Source organism: Psittacula echo, assembly GCF_963264785.1.
Source record: "Psittacula echo genome assembly, chromosome: 8".
Lineage (NCBI taxonomy): Eukaryota > Metazoa > Chordata > Aves > Psittaciformes > Psittacidae > Psittacula > Psittacula echo.
In genome coordinates, this window is record NC_137744.1 from 22,637,670 (window position 1) to 22,652,873 (window position 15,204).

Here is a 15,204-nt window from a genome sequence, read left to right on the forward strand (position 1 = left end):
GTTCCCCGGGGCTCCGTGCTGCCGGTGTCGCAGTTGGTTGGGCTCGGTGCGGCCTCCGCGCTGCTGTCTGCCGAGCTCTTCAGGAGAGGACAGCTACAACCACTGGCAGACGTGAGCCTGGTCGCTGAGGTGAGGTGACCCGGCCCCACCAGCCGCACTGCCCGTCTGAGACCGCGGCTCTCCGGTGCCGGGACAAGTACAGCAGCGGTGAGAAAGCTTAAAGATGCCTTTGTCTCCTCCCTGGGGCTGCCCGCCCCGGCTGCGGCCTGTCGGAGACCCCAGTTCCCCCGCCATGGAGCCCGGCTCTGAGGCACAGGTAGTCCCTGCTGCACCCCTGTTTTGGTCTGCCATAGCAGCTTCTGTCAACCCAATCTTAACGTGTGTGTACAGAACAATTCTGCCCTTGTGCACCCTGGGCTAATGTGTCAGTGTCGATACTGTCACCATGTACCTATCCATCTGACTAGTTAAACCATTTTATTCGGACTGTTGCCAGGTATTTACACTCAGAAGTAAATATTCTAGGTGTCTGACGTATGTTCATTAGTGCTTTCTCACAAAGTGCTACAATGCTGAACCTTCAAATAAAACCAGCATCTGAGTTTGTAGCTAACCATCGCCACTTCTCAGAAATGTAACTGATGGTTCTTCAGGCATGTCTCCATCAGCTTATATTCCAGGTGAGACTTTCAGGCAGTCTTTAATAACCACGAAAGAAAGGTGGATTGTAGGTGGCTAAAACATGTTGTTCACAGGTCACACGCTTAGTAGCATTTTGTAGTTTCATGTGGCTGTGGTTATTGTAGCCAGGGTACTGATGGTACCAAGTTATCTCCCACATCATTGTCCACACCATAACTTCATGCCCACCACATAGCATTGTACCCACTTCTCATTCTCCCAGTCTCCATTTTCCCATTTGCAATCTCCATCCTTCACCTGTATCCTCCCAAAGCTCTGTTTAACATAACTCTCTCCTTACTTAATCCCTCTCACCGTGCTCATCTGCACTGTTCCTCCAACTCAGCTATTTGTGATTTCCTCATTTCCATCTTTCACCTCATTCTGTTCCACAGCACAACTCTCCCACAGCCACATCCCCTTTTCCCTGCCTCATTACCCTTTGAGGGTTACCTTGACAGTCCCCACATCTCTTGTATTCCCCGTTAAGGTTATTTGGCTGTGGAAAAAGCTGGTCAGACAGTGGCCTGATGTGTTGGAAAATTGGAGCACATGAAGCAGGTGTTTTTGAGCTCTCAGCCACATTTTGGGGATAGTTGACTTTTCCCTTTAAGGGTATCCTGGTACACCACATTTGTAGAATAATAGAATAGTTAGGGTTGGCAAGGACCTTAAGATCATCCAGTACCAAGCCCCCTGCCATGGGCAGGGATACCTCACACTAAACTGTGCCACCAAATGCTCTGTCCAACCTGGCCTTGAACACTGCCAAGGATGGAGCATTCACAACTTCCCTGGGCAACCCATTCCAGTGCCTCACCACCCTTACAGTAAAGAACTTCCTCCTTATATCCAATCTAAACTTCCCCTGTTTTAGTTTGAACCCATTACCCCTTGTCCTATCACTACAGTCCCTAATGAAGAGTCCCTCCCCAGCATCCTTATAGGCCCCTAAATCTGAAGCTTTTTGCTGTCTGTAGTAGCAAGGACATAACAAAATAATTCCACAATAATAATAATAAGTAGCAAAAGCCACATAGTTTGACAGTGTAGTCACATTCTGCAGGTGGCTTTTGTATTAGCAGAGCAAACATACACATATGAGTGATTTGAGTGGATTTCCATTCAGAGCTGGGTATTCTGCTAGATGCTGTCACTGGAATTGCCCTTTGGGCACTCAGCACTCACTGGGAGAGCTGTTCCAGGCTGCAGAGTGCTCCTGCTGAAGCACTTCACCAGAAGAACGGTGCAGCATTCAAAGCGTGGTGGTGCATTTAGTGAGCGGTGGCAGTGAGAGGCAACAGGCTTTGCTTGTGCAGCAGATCCTAATTTTCCAGTGAATCATCATTGTTAGAAATTGAGCAAAAGTAGGGTTTAGGTATTTACCTTCTTGATCTTTGCAGGAGATGGCAACTCTGCAGCATCTCACAGAAAGGTATCATTACTGACCATGATGTATCATAGTGTGAAGAGTGGGAAAGGTGGCTTTTCCCTTCTATTTTCATAAAAACCAAGGAATTTTGTCTCCATTTTTTCCAATATAAATAATATTGAAAAATCCTGAAAATATTTTAAATGTAATCTTGTGGGTCAGAAGGCACCTTAAAGCTCCTGCAGCTCCAACCCCTGCCACGGGCAGGGACACCTTCCACTAGAGCAGCTTGCTCCAAGCCCCTGTGTCCAACCTGGCCTTGAACACTGCCAGGGATGGGGCAGCCACAGCTTCTCTGGGCACCCTGTGCCAGCACCTCAGCACCCTCACAGGGAAGAGCTTCTTTCTAGTATTCCTTAATATTCTAAGAGAATAATTAATCCAGCCACTTAAGAAAGTTGACATGATGAAAAATCCTCACTTTTCTATCTTAACTATTTCTGTACCTAGTGCTCTGGAAAAAGAATTGCTGTTTCCCTGGAGAAAATGAAAACTTTTATGAATCTGGTGCTGGTAGAGACCCTGAAGATCCCCTGTGTGTAAGAGACAAACATATACTGTAATTGTTATTATAGAAAAATACTGGAAAATAAGAATCTGGAAGCACAACATTCTGCTGCTTGGAATAGAATTGTAAATGTCATCCCGAGCCCCAAATGCAGCCAAGAAGTAGAATTTTGTGTCTTGTAATGAACTTTATGCTGGATTTCTGACAGCAGCATGAGGCTCATGTTACTGATTAAAAACACAGCACATTCTTCAGTAGCACAGCAGAACACTGGGGAACGATGTGAGACTTCAGCTGAGGAGCGAAAACCTACCCCTGAGCAGGGTCCCAAAGGCTTTTCACCGTTGCTCTGTTGGGGCAGAGCGCGGGACCGACCTAGGTAAGATCGGACCAGTCTTATGGCCACCCTGGGACTCGAACCCCTGGCCCCCGCAGACCACGCCCCGTGTCGGTCTCCTAGCACCCCCTGTACCGTTTCAACCAGGCGCCCCGCCCGTTCAGCCGTTCCGCGAGTGCTCTGCCGCTCCTCGGGAGCGCGCACGCAGCCGGCGCGGGCGGGATGGCGCCCTGTAGGGCATGCGCAGTGCCGCGGTGCGGCCAAGGGACGCATGCGCTGTGTGAGGCGGGGAGCGCTGCCTCCGCCCGGTTTCCCGCGCATGCGCGCTGGGCGGCGGCGGGCGCGTGGAGGGGTGTGCGGCCCGAGGCGCTCCGAGGCCTGAGGCGGCCTCACCGGAGCGAGCAGCGGGAGCGCGTCCGTGTGGCGGCGGCAGCGGGTGGGGGAAGGCACCGCCCCCCGGGCCTCCCCCGGCATGGGGCGCTGCTGGGGCCGCCCCCCTCGCCGGGCTCGGCGCGCCCCCGGCCTGTGCCTGCGGCGCCGCCCGCGAGGCCTGTAGGGGCCGGGGGAGCGGCGGCATGAGGAGCCGCTGCGGCCGCCGGCAGTGAATGGGCATCGCGGCGGAGCGGGAGCAGCCGGAGCCGGAGGCGCGGCCGCCGCGATGGCTCAGGAGAAAATGGAGCTGGACCTGGAGCTGCCGCCGGGGAGCGCCGCGGCCCCGAGCGACGGGGGCGGCCTGAGGAGATCCAACAGCGCCCCGCTCATCCACGGGCTCAGGTGAGCGCGGCCTGGCCCGCCCCGGAGCCCCGGAGCGCGTTGTCTCGCGGGGCCCAACCGTGGAGCGATGCAGGCCGACCCGCAGCCAGCCGGGCCCTTGCGCTCTGGTGCTCGGCGCAGGCTGATGCGCGGTGAAGGCCTCACGTCCCCGGTTTCGGGTTGGGGTGGCGGGTTGCTGCAGAAGGGCAGCAGCGGATCGCCGCGGGCGGCGGGGGAAGGTGGCTGCCTTGTCATCGAAAGTGGAGCTTCTGCCGACGTGAAATGGGTGTTTTCGGGTGCTGGGCAGCTGTAAGTGGAACACCCCTTAGGAAGCTACTCACAGAAGTTTCTTTTCCATCCCCAGTGACAACTCGCAGGTTTTTCAGCCTTACGTGCTGCGAACTCGCAGGAACAGCACAACAGTTACGAGCCGTCATAGCATGGTGAGGAATCTTAAGCATGTTTTGTTTGCACCTAACACGAAGTAATTGAGCTGGAGAAATGAAGTTAAACTTGATTTGTGTTTGCACCGTGCATCCCAGCAACCTTTCAGGCTGGAGATTATGCGTTTTTTTCTAGCTGTAACTGCAACCTGCAATGAAATAATGCTGGTGTATTGTTACCTGTATGTCGCCATGAAGATAACAGCAGCTGAAGCTGTGTGTGCTTCAGGTTGACGTTAACTTGGACCTGACCATGGGTTGGAAGAGAAAACTGCTGTCACAGTTAAAAGTCTTTTAATTTGTTGTAAGAATGAACAGGGCATTGAGTCTTCACTGACCTATTTGTTTGACGTTGGAAAGGGTGAACACTACATGTCAGAAAAGGATTTAAAGAAGAGTAATTTGCTGGGTGATGATCTGCTCTGTTACTTAAGCCTGTCAGTAACAGTACTGCTGTTTAACCTGTCAAAGATGGTGCATTTCTCTTTGTTCCATCATATCAACTCAGGGATCTAAATGCTCTTTTCCACTGAGCATTTTCTTTCTCATCTTGAGGCTTGTGAAGATACAGTCCTACGGGCTTTGAGAAAAGCAGTACTTAAAGTCCTGAAATAGGATTCTCTTCTGTGTCTTGTTACGAGATTTTCTAGAAATAAGAGTAACATTTTGGCACTCAAATCAGAAGGTGTTACAGAGGACGAATGGGCATCCTCAGTGGGGACTGTTGGCCCATTTGTATGTGATGGTGGCCAGAGTTCCAGAGGAATAAGATGTGTAAAATTGGAGAATTGCAACAGTCAAGTTTTAGGTAGTGTTGTTCAAACCTGAGCTGAAACATTGGGATTTCTCCTTTATAAGAGCCAGCTCTTTGAGTAAGTTAATAGAGGAGTTTGTCATCATGTTCTGGGCAGCAGGGAATTGTAAAATGTTCATAATTTCACTTAAAAAATCTCTCAGTTGTCTCATGGTATTTGTGTATTTGAAATGCTGAGCAGTGTCTGCGTGCAAGCCTGAGCTCTGTGCCACTTGCTGAGTGATAGAATGGATTTGTAAGTTGTAAAACAAGTCTTCTATCTTGAAGGTCAGTGTTTTCTTTTTGCAACATGATTTGAGTCATCCACGTGTAGTACAGCTCATTTTTAATTCACTAAGAATGGAGGTGGTGGTGAATAGGATGTATGCAAGGTGCTGAGATGTGATTTAATCACTGTGGCTGTCCCTTTTTTTTCTCAGTTGTTGTCATCATCTCCTATTCGTATTCCTAGCAGCCGACTTCATCAGATCAGGAGGGTGAGTGTAGTTTTTATCTATGTATTTAGTAGCAGAATGAAAAACATACAATAATGAAGTACTTAATGGGAGTTTCTTTCCTGTTGAGTTCTTCAAGCACTAGAGAAAACCGGGTCTTTTTCAAGATTCAGTTCCAACAAGGAAGCATCCTTGCAAGGTTTATTGTTGTCATATTTAAGCTACCTTTCATTTTTGATGTATTGTTTCATTTAAGAGAAACTGAGCTCGGCTGGTAGCTCTTTTCTTTCTGGAGTGGTCCTGCTGTTTGCATTTCAGTTCTAATGGCAGGTTATTGAATCATGAGTGCTATTGCAACTACCTGTGACAAAGCAAATGTTACGGGGAAACTGAGGATGTTTTATCTCCTGCAGGAGGAGGGAGTGGATTTAATGAACCGAGAAACAGCGCATGAAAGGTGGGTGTTATTCAAACAAAATGATAAAATAGCCAGAGTTATCCTCTTTGTAGCTACTGATGGGGTTTTTTGTATTCTAGGGAAGTGCAGACAGCAATGCAGATAAGCCAGTCATGGGAGGAAAGCTTGAGCCTGGTAATCTTTTTATAGATGTTTCCTATTTAATTCTACTATTACACTCAACTGAAGAATTTAAGGGAAAGAGAGACATTAACTGTGAAAATAACTGAAGAAGAACTTAAGTTTATCTGCTTTAGCTTTTGTGCATTTGGCCCAGTGACTTCCCACTAGAAGGCTGTGCCTTGGATTCCTAGGTAGTGTCCTGTGACAGTGTTAAGTCTGAAACCTTGTGTTTACAGAGCGACAATGACTTGGACAAGTCTGAGAAATCTTCCTCCCCAAAGAGAATAGACTTCATTCCAGTTTCGCCTGCACCTTCACCTACAAGAGGAATAGGAAAGGTAGGAAAAGTGAAATACCAAACTGAAAAGAACACTTCAGAGTTTTAGCCCAAGGTGAACTGTGAGGACTGTGTAACTTCACAAACTGATAGTTTTTAAGAAACCAAACAACGACAAAACAAACCCACAACCCAGACCCACATTTTACTTGTTTCTAAGAATCAGATCTTTACCATCTTAGAGCTTGCGTAGTTTCAAGAGTGAATGTTTGCAGTTGCTGCTGTCTGTGTGATGTTGGGATAGGTCAGGATTCTGGTTCTAGGGGAGCTGGAAGAGGTCATTATAGCAATCAGATTTGGACGTGATCTTCAGCTGCGTAAGTGGGAGCTGCTGGGGAAGAAGCACCAGCATTGGAATGTATCATTTGTGTAGAGTAAGAATGTAGGCAAAGACTAGAAGCTGCAGATCTGTGTGGTGAGGAGGATGGAAGTATATCCGTCAGTTATGGAAAGGAAGGCATAAATCACTAGGAAGGAGGACTGCAGTGTGCAGAACTTGCTCTGAAGACTGATGGCAGATGCTGGAGAAAGGGAATATATGTATATTAGATAAACTGCTTTTTCCAGTGAGGATTGGAAAACTGAAATGCAGCACAGAGAAACTGGGAACTGTGTTTATAGATGGGCTGATTGACCCTGTTTTCAGAATCACCCTTTTGTGATTCTGCTTTTGTACTGCTATATTTTGTTACATGCCTCAGCTAGTATTGTTGATGGTGTATGCATGGAGCATCATATTAGTGCTGAGTAAATGTGTTCCTAGTGTAACCCTGATGCTGACAGCTGCTCCTGTACCTTTGGAATCACGACTGTAAAGCAGTAGTAGATAACTTGCCAGAAAACCATTTTTGTGCTTAGCTCTGGGCATTCATGGGCTAAGCTCAAATGAGCTGCAGAACCACAGAGCTCTGTTCTATCTGGAATACTGTGTTAAGTTTTCAGGTCAGATGTATTTTGGGTCAACTCAGCCTGTTTGTGTAACAAGTCCCTTGAAAGAAGCAAGTCCTGAGTACTGTACTGCTGCTTCTAAATGTAACAGGAAGACCAGAAACAACTCTCTTATTTAGAAAACAGCTTCTATTTCCATTTCAGATTTCCTGTGGGTTTGAATTTTAGGTTCATCTCAGCGGGCTTGCTTTAGGCAGTCTATTTTTGCAAGTTAAGGTTTTAATGCCTCTAAGGTTGTGGATGATCATCTCTGCCTTACGCTGTTACCAGCTTTTCTTTAACTGGGGATGTTTTGTTTGGAGGGTGGGGTGAAACAACTGAATATTTCAAAGGGAATTCTGAAGTTCCTTCCTGTGATGTTCTCTGCAGCAATGTTTTTCACCATCATTGCAAATGTTTGTGAGCAGTAATGGATTACCTCCAAGTCCTATTCCCAGTCCAACAAGGCGATTCACCAAGTAAGTAACATTGCAAGGAACAGGTATACATTGGCTTAAATTCCAAGGCTGGCATGAAGATCAGCTAAAGCTGATGTTAAGACATTAAAAGTGATTTTAGTTTTGCAGTAGCTGAAGTATTGCCACGTAAAAATGCTCTGAAAGTTCAGCCTTTACCAGTAGTAGCTTTGTGGGGGTGCTCTTATAGAAGCCTGTGTCAACTTCAGCCTAGACTTGGTAACTTGTGGGGACATTCCTGGGTACTTCAAATGAACTTTTAACTTTTCCAGCATATCAATTTTGTATACTAAATGCAGTTTAGAAATGGACATGATTGACATGAGGATGTGAGGCACTAAGGGAAGAAGAAAGCCCTGGAAAATGTACTACAATTTTGTGTGGCAGATAATCTGCTCTAATAGCAGGCGCTTTCTTTGTTATCTATGTATTTAGACTCCCTAAGAATTCCATTTGTGCAGGAATAGCTTTAAAGAAGTGTGCTGTGGTTGTGTTGGTTTGATGCTAGGTGTGGTGAAACAGGCCTGACTGAGTGTTGGTATTCTCTCCATAGCAGGAGGAGTCAAAGTCCTATTAACTGTATCAGGCCCAGTGTTCTTGGCCCCATTAAAAGAAAAGGTATGTGTATTTAAAGTATCAGATGTTTTATCTGATCCATATGGGGATGTAGTTATGCAGCTGGATGCATTTCTTTTTTCCATGTTTTTTTTGTTCTGTAAATACAATGCACTTGTATCCATGGTGAACTGGAATTTGGCAATTGTAACTTAAAAATGGAGTGTAAAATAGCTAGTCTAAAATACAAGAATGAAAACCTTTAAAAGCAGCTATTGCTTAAAAGAAGCAAACTTTATTACACATCAAATGCAATGTTATGAATATTCCTAAGCCCTGACATTCCTAAGAGTACCACTGTACAGTGCACACCCTTCAGTTCATCTTAGGAATGTTGCTTATCATGCGCTATCTGCTAAACTTAGTACTGAATGTTTGTTTTCACTCTGAAAGTTCAGAAGGTGAGTGTTTAGAGAAGTGGAATAGATCAGTGCTTTCCTCCTGGAGGGGGAAAACTGCATTCTTTCCTGGAAGTATTCCATGTTAAGGATATTTAAATCACAGCCCAGAACAAGTCTCCATAGTAGAACTGGGAGATTGAGATGTTTACAAGCTTGCCTCTACCCATGCTAATTCTTTCTGCATTTTAACTTGGGCACTCTAAACTGCATAAAAAGCATCTCCCTTTATTTTACAAGGCTTGGCCTTCGAGAAATGGTCCTGGTTAGTGTTATTTTAGGGCTGCTTGTTCTATCAGATAAAGAATGTCGTGTAATTTACATTGAGTTGACAGGGGAGAGAGGCAAGTTTTCCCATGGATGCCAATTTTTTCTTGGCTGTTATTTTCTGTGAATTATAGAGGCATTAAATATTGAACAAAAATTTATCAGACTCAGTAAGGAATAAGTATTCATATTGCATTGATTTACTTTCAATGTTTTATGATAGGCTTTACCCAGGTTGTATTAAAAGCAGGTAAGGGGCAGGCTTTCCTCACCTATCCATGTGCTGTTGTGTAGCATCTTTTACGATGTGGAGATAGGAGTTTGCCTTTTTTACTTGAAATATCAAGAAATTTTCAATGTTACTTAGTTTTAAAACATCCAACCCATTTCAATGACCCTAATTTCTTTTCCTAAATACAGAATTCTGTTATTTCTGAATTTTAGCAGTAGCTTTACAGTTCATACTCTATAGATGTGACATGGTAACAAAATGACACCGTAACATGTGGGATGAGAAAGCAATGTATGAACAGTTCTAGAGGGAATAAATGCTGGTACACTGTGCAGTGTGTTGGAGCAGATTTGTCTTTGTGAAATTTGAAGTTACTTAAGTTGGTGGGTTGGATATATTATAAATGTGAGGGGTTTTGCCCATTCAGCTTGATAGAAGCTGTTATTCTTTCCCTTTGAAGAAACGAATGTACCTCCATGAGCTAAAGAAAGTTTAGGGGGCTTATCAGTCTTTATAAACCAAGTGGTAGTATAATTCTCTTGCATGACATATAGTAATATGTACTTTGGTTTGCTATACTGCTTAATCTCTTTCAGCTTTTCAAGCTGGCACCACAACTGTTGCGAAGTGTAGGTGAAAAGCCAGAACAATTCTTTCCATTTCATATGTGTTTGTTGCCAAACTAAGAATGAAAATATACTATAGCTGAAAGGGGTTTTTTTAAGCTTCTCATTGGCAAATTGATATTTCTAAATGTGTCTGTTGTACAGGAGCTATTCACGAACCTGCTCATTCTAAGGGCAGATTACACTAAACAGATTATATGAATTCTCCTCATCGGGTTTATTGTTCAACATCAGTAGATGATGGCAGGTACAAAGATAGTCTGATCCACGATGAGTAAGTGGAAATGCATACACGTGCCATTTTGTTTTCTATTCAGCTTTTCTGTAGCAGTGTACATATGCATCAGAATTTGTTGTCTGCAGGAGTGTGAAACTGTGAGCCAAGCTGCTGTTCCTGCTTTTATAATCACTACGAACTTTAATCTCCCTATTGTGGCTGATGTCAGTTTCTTCATCCCAACTGCTTACTTAAAATTAAGTCACAGTAATTAGTTTGCTTTAGATTATTTTGCCCTAGTTTTATGTCGTTGAGATTGTTATCGCCCCTCAGATCCTGCTGAAGCATTGGTTAAATTAAGGATGGACTGGATGGTTATTCAACAGTATCAAATGAATGTCTTACCCAAGTGCTTGACCTGCTGAATGAGAGGATTTGGGTTACAATAGCTTTGCACTGTCATGGGACAGTCCTCCCTTTTACCATAGACAAATGTTAAATGGACAGGCATTCCAGAGACTCAAGTGAGTTTGATTATTTGCACTGTTTTCCTTAGGTGAAATGGAAACTGAAAGTCAGCCAAAGAGACTTTTTCAAGGAACAACCAACATGCTTTCTCCAGATGTTACACATCTGACCGATCTCAGTTCATGGTAAACTATTTCATGTGCCCTGAAATGCCAAAATGGGAAGTGTGCATGGATCACAAGTGCTCTTGTTTGTTTTCCAGGAAAAAATACTCTGCTGCTAGCTTGTTCATGCGTGTTACTGGGAACTGCTCCTGTGGTAGTGTGACAGTGTTCCTCCTGCTCCTTTGATCAGATCTTCCTGAGCAGACTCTAACCTAGATTTTGTGTATCAAAACCTTTACACTGAATCTGATTGTTACAAATCCCTGTGGGTTCATAAGCGAAGTTGGTTTTGAGGGTGCTTCATTATTTCACTGTGTTGTAGGTGGTACTCATACAGTATCTGTGGTATTTTGTCTGCATACTCAAAAGATGTGTGTGTGAATAGTTACGGCGCTTACATAGTTCATGTTTTATTCATGGTTTTGGTGATACAGTCTCGTTTATCAGGATTCATTAAAAACTGAGTTCTCTTTTGTGTCAGAAGTCAGGAGATAAGCATTGTAAAATATCAACTCTGTTACTACAATTTCAGTCTACCTACAGACTTGGAACTGCTTAGAGAGATTTTATTTCATGTTGCTTCTAGCATAAATGGTAAAAGCATCCATTTATGCCCTTTGGAATCTTGTAGCAAGACATCAAAATCAAAACAGGAGAATTCCTTACAAGGGGAAAACAGGTTTCAAAATATTGCTCTGAGTAGTGCAACATTAAAGAACATAGTAGCTAAGCAATGACATTGTTGCTGCATTGCTGATTAGGTTCTTATTATTCCTTTCTATAATCTTTTAAGGTTTTATTGTCATTTGTTGTCATATCCTATGACTGATTAAAATGAGAGTGATGATTTATTCTGCATGTTAAAAAGAAAAAAGAAATTCTGCTCCTCGTTCCCATAAGGAGCATGAATATATCTGTAACATGCTACAGAAAACAAGGAGTCTTCAGGGCTGCCAGTCTTGCAGTAAAGACTGAGTGGTAGTATAGGTCTCCTACACCTCTACAAGGTGACAGTACATTGGCTTTGTACCCACAGTCATTGTGCCCCTGTTGCTAAAGAACTTTTCCTTCTTCCCCAGCCTGTCTTCAGATATTCTTGATGGGAGCAGCAGCAGTGTTGGCTCATCCTCTGACTCGCTGACTAAAGGCAGCATAACCACAGAGTCTCCAGTGACATGCTCCAACTCATGCTCTTCGTTCATTCTGATGGATGATCTCTCACCTAAGTGACTTAATCTGTGTCTGGTTGTGCTGTTTCCTCACTGTACACTCGTACAGAGAAATGAACTCTCATTCTTGAACCATTAACACGAGGATTACTGAAAGAAAACTATTCTTGTTCCTTTAATCCTTGGTGACTTTCCAGTGATTTTGATTTTTTCCATTTAATGGACGTTGTAGACCATATTAATGTCTGGTTTTGCCAATTTGTGTTTTTTTTAAACAAGATGTCTGCTCAGATTATACTAACTTTTTGCTTTCAGGAACTTGCATACACAATTTGATTCCAAGAATAGGTATCTGCCTAGTAGTGTTGCAATTTGTAGGAGAATTATTTCTATTATTATTGTGGTCACTATGTCTAGGGAAAGAATTTGATTTGGAGGATTTGAAAATGCTGATTTATTCTCTGGCACTTCTACCATTGAGTAAAAATATTCTCCTTGGTGTTTTTATCTTTAGTCACTAGCTAAAAATTCTTTTATGGAAGGAAGCAAAATCTTTTCTTAGTGCTGCTAGTCGTTTTTCTTACAGTGGGTGTGGAAATCTCCCTCTCTGACATTAAAAACCCACAACAAAATGATTGGCACTTTTGCCACCAGTGAAGAAATAACAGTACCCTACAAACATGATTAAAATAGCTGCGTAGTTCTCTCCCCAGATCCTTTACCCTACAGATTTTATGAAATAAGGTCAATATTCAACAAGGTTTGGCCAAGGAAAATGAATCCATGCCTCGATCTAAGACATACAGTGCAGATAACAAAGTTATTTAAACTACTGTGTAGGAGAACCATGTATGGCACCGCCAATGTCTCCCATGGCATTGAGGTCATAGGTATTTTTGTGCCTTAGGGGACATTGTTACAAAATGATGGAATGTAAAACCAGAGGGGTGGGTGGGGAAAGCCCTTTTATGTACAGCTTCTTATAGGGTGCTCACCAGAACCTACCCTGGAGGCAGCTTTCCTTAGTGCTCTCTCTGAGTGCTGTGAGCAGCCCAAGACAGCAGCCAAGGTGATGCCCTCTGCAGCTGCATTTACACCTTTGTTGGTCGTGAGCAGGGCAAACAGCTGAGCAAAGATTCCATTTCTAAGGAAAGAGTGGAAAGTTTGGATTGAACACGAGCTCTGTGTATTGCTTGGCTTATGTTTGAGCTCTGAGCAGGCTTGCTACAGTACCTTGGTCAGGCTGAGGTAAGACAAGAGATATTTTACTTTTTAAAGACTTTTAACGGGGCAAAATAAATCCGTTTGTAATCTACTGTGTTATGCTATTTATTATTTATAACTATGTAAAAAGTCTGTGGTGATGAATTATAGTATTTTTTTATGATTGAATAAGTTTTTTTATGTTCAGTAATTGCTGGCTGGTTTGTATTTAATACGCAACGTTGTCTGCCAGAATCATAAGCTTCCGGTTCTGAATGTTTGTAACATAAATGCTTTTGTTACCTAAAAGTACAACTTCTGATCTTTCTGAAAGAAAATAGCACTGAATTTCAAGTAAGATGATGTGCTTGAAAAGGGAGCACAAGCTCTGGCAATACTGTCTGGCTAAAAAAGGGGAGGGGGGCAACCATAGTTATTTGTGTTCTGAAGAAGCCATTAAGTTCCCAGGAGACATGTACATACCAGGTTATTTTTCCAAGTGTTCCCATTCGATTGTAAGCAATCCCATCGTGGGCCAACAGTGGCACTTTTCTTTGTATTCTCCTTTTTCACCTGTGGAGCATTAGTTCCCCACCTTGAATAAATGTGCATATTGTAAAATACTGTCCATTGGTGCCATTTTTAAAGGAGCTCTACAGGAGTGAATGTTCAGTTTATTTGTATATGCCCAGTGCTATTTCTTGACCTTTTTTGATGTCTTAAATTACTTAAATATTTTTGTATCCATGCTTGTATCCTCTCTGCCTCTCTGGTGCTAGCAGAAGGCTGCTTTGACATCTGCAGGACGTTGATAAACAGTGTCTGTGATAAAATTCAACCTGGTGCCTGTGCCCCAGTTTCATCATAGGGTGCTTTTACTGTGACTGTGGTGTAGAAATCTGAACAGGGGGTGGCAGAAGGGGGAAACCTATTGCATGCTTTCCTATAAGTGAGAAGAGCACAGCTATTGCTTATTTTTGGCTGACTTACCTGTACAATGGATGTATTCCAGATTTGTTTGTTAGTGGCGAGTCTTCTACAAGTGCTGGCCTTTGTAAACATTAGAATGTAAGCTTCATAAAGCAAATGCACATATACTCTTGTTACGGCCGGTTTTGGAGTGTTCTGGCTATTCCCTACTCTTCAGAAGTCATTGCTCTTTTATAAACTATGTATGTAACACAGACGCAGGCTGTCTCTTGTTTCGGAATGAATGGCATCATGCAGTGCAGTAGGAACCACCTCGGATCGTGTTCTCTTTCACGTTCACAGCTTTAAGACAACGTGTTCACTTTAAAACTGGCTTTTCTGATACTTTAATAGCTGACATTTGCACTTAACTGCACGTGAGTTGCTGCTGCTGACAGAACCCATCTTTGTGGCAGTGTGAAGGCTGGTACGGCACACTGGTTAAAACTGACTAGAGGGTGCACTTCTGGACTTGGTAACTGGCTTGTCTGTAATGAATTAGATACCAGAGTGAGGAAGCAGGGCAGCTGGGGCTGGTAGTCAGCTTTAGTCTATAACTATTGACACATTTTACTGTTTTTTATGACCTCAGCAGACTTACTTATGCTGAATTGCCATATGAGTGTCTGAGAATTCCTGTCTTGCCTCCTTGTTTTAAATAAGGAACCATTAGTGCAGATCTGTTGCCGAGAATCACCAGTGATGACTTACCTTTAATGTTGTCACTGTTGAGAAGCAGGTTTCAAATACCAGCGTAATTCCAGCAGCATTTTAGATGGACTTTTTAATGTGTTCATGAGCACAGCATTACGTTGTTGGTCTTTGACTAGCACTGCCTTTAGATCCGATCTGAACCATGCTGAATCCTCATTTCATGGGCTTAAAATGCTGGAAGGGTTTTACCAGTGCTTTAGAGAAATGTGTGTGTCAGCTGTGGAACTCTATGTTTTGATAATATCAAGTGTTCTGAGTCAGGAAATGGATTGCAGCGTGCATGTTTCATTCTCCTTCATTGAATTTCAAATTGGGGATCACGGGCCCAAAAGCCTGTATTTAAGGGGCTGTTTTCCTGACTCTGTGTGATTAAATACTTTCTTCTACAATGAAAGTAATTAAACTGTCAGTGGGTGAGGATGTAAAGCTGAGTCCTGCAG

At 43.5% G+C, this 15,204-nt stretch overlaps 1 protein-coding gene across 2 annotated transcripts; it reads left to right on the plus strand.

Annotated features, from left to right (window-relative positions):
* Positions 1–19: 19 nt before the first annotated feature.
* PABIR2 (PABIR family member 2) lies at positions 20–14,540 on the plus strand. 2 transcript variants are annotated; one of them, XM_080624422.1, is made up of 11 exons: positions 20–316; positions 2,564–3,732; positions 4,076–4,154; positions 5,388–5,444; positions 5,816–5,859; positions 5,940–5,994; positions 6,219–6,320; positions 7,637–7,725; positions 8,276–8,340; positions 10,634–10,730; positions 11,789–14,539. In XM_080624422.1, the coding sequence occupies exons 2-11, from the start codon at positions 3,617–3,619 to the stop codon at positions 11,937–11,939; spliced, it is 855 nt and encodes a 284-aa protein (XP_080480548.1). In that variant the 5' UTR covers positions 20–316; positions 2,564–3,616; the 3' UTR covers positions 11,940–14,539. The 2 variants fall into 2 exon arrangements, with proteins under 2 accessions (XP_080480548.1, XP_080480549.1); XM_080624423.1 differs by lacking the exons at positions 20–316; positions 5,388–5,444 and having other exon boundaries at positions 3,387–3,732; positions 11,789–14,540.
* Positions 14,541–15,204: the final 664 nt, after the last annotated feature.

Coding starts and splice junctions, on each gene's coding strand:
- PABIR2 (XM_080624422.1), top strand. CDS start 3,617: ATGGCTCAGGAGAAAATGGAGCTGGACCTGGAGCTGCCGCCGGGGAGC. Junction 8,341..10,633: donor TGGCCCCATTAAAAGAAAAG/GTATGTGTATTT, acceptor TGTTTTCCTTAG/GTGAAATGGAAACTGAAAGT. Junction 10,731..11,788: donor CTGACCGATCTCAGTTCATG/GTAAACTATTTC, acceptor CTTCTTCCCCAG/CCTGTCTTCAGATATTCTTG.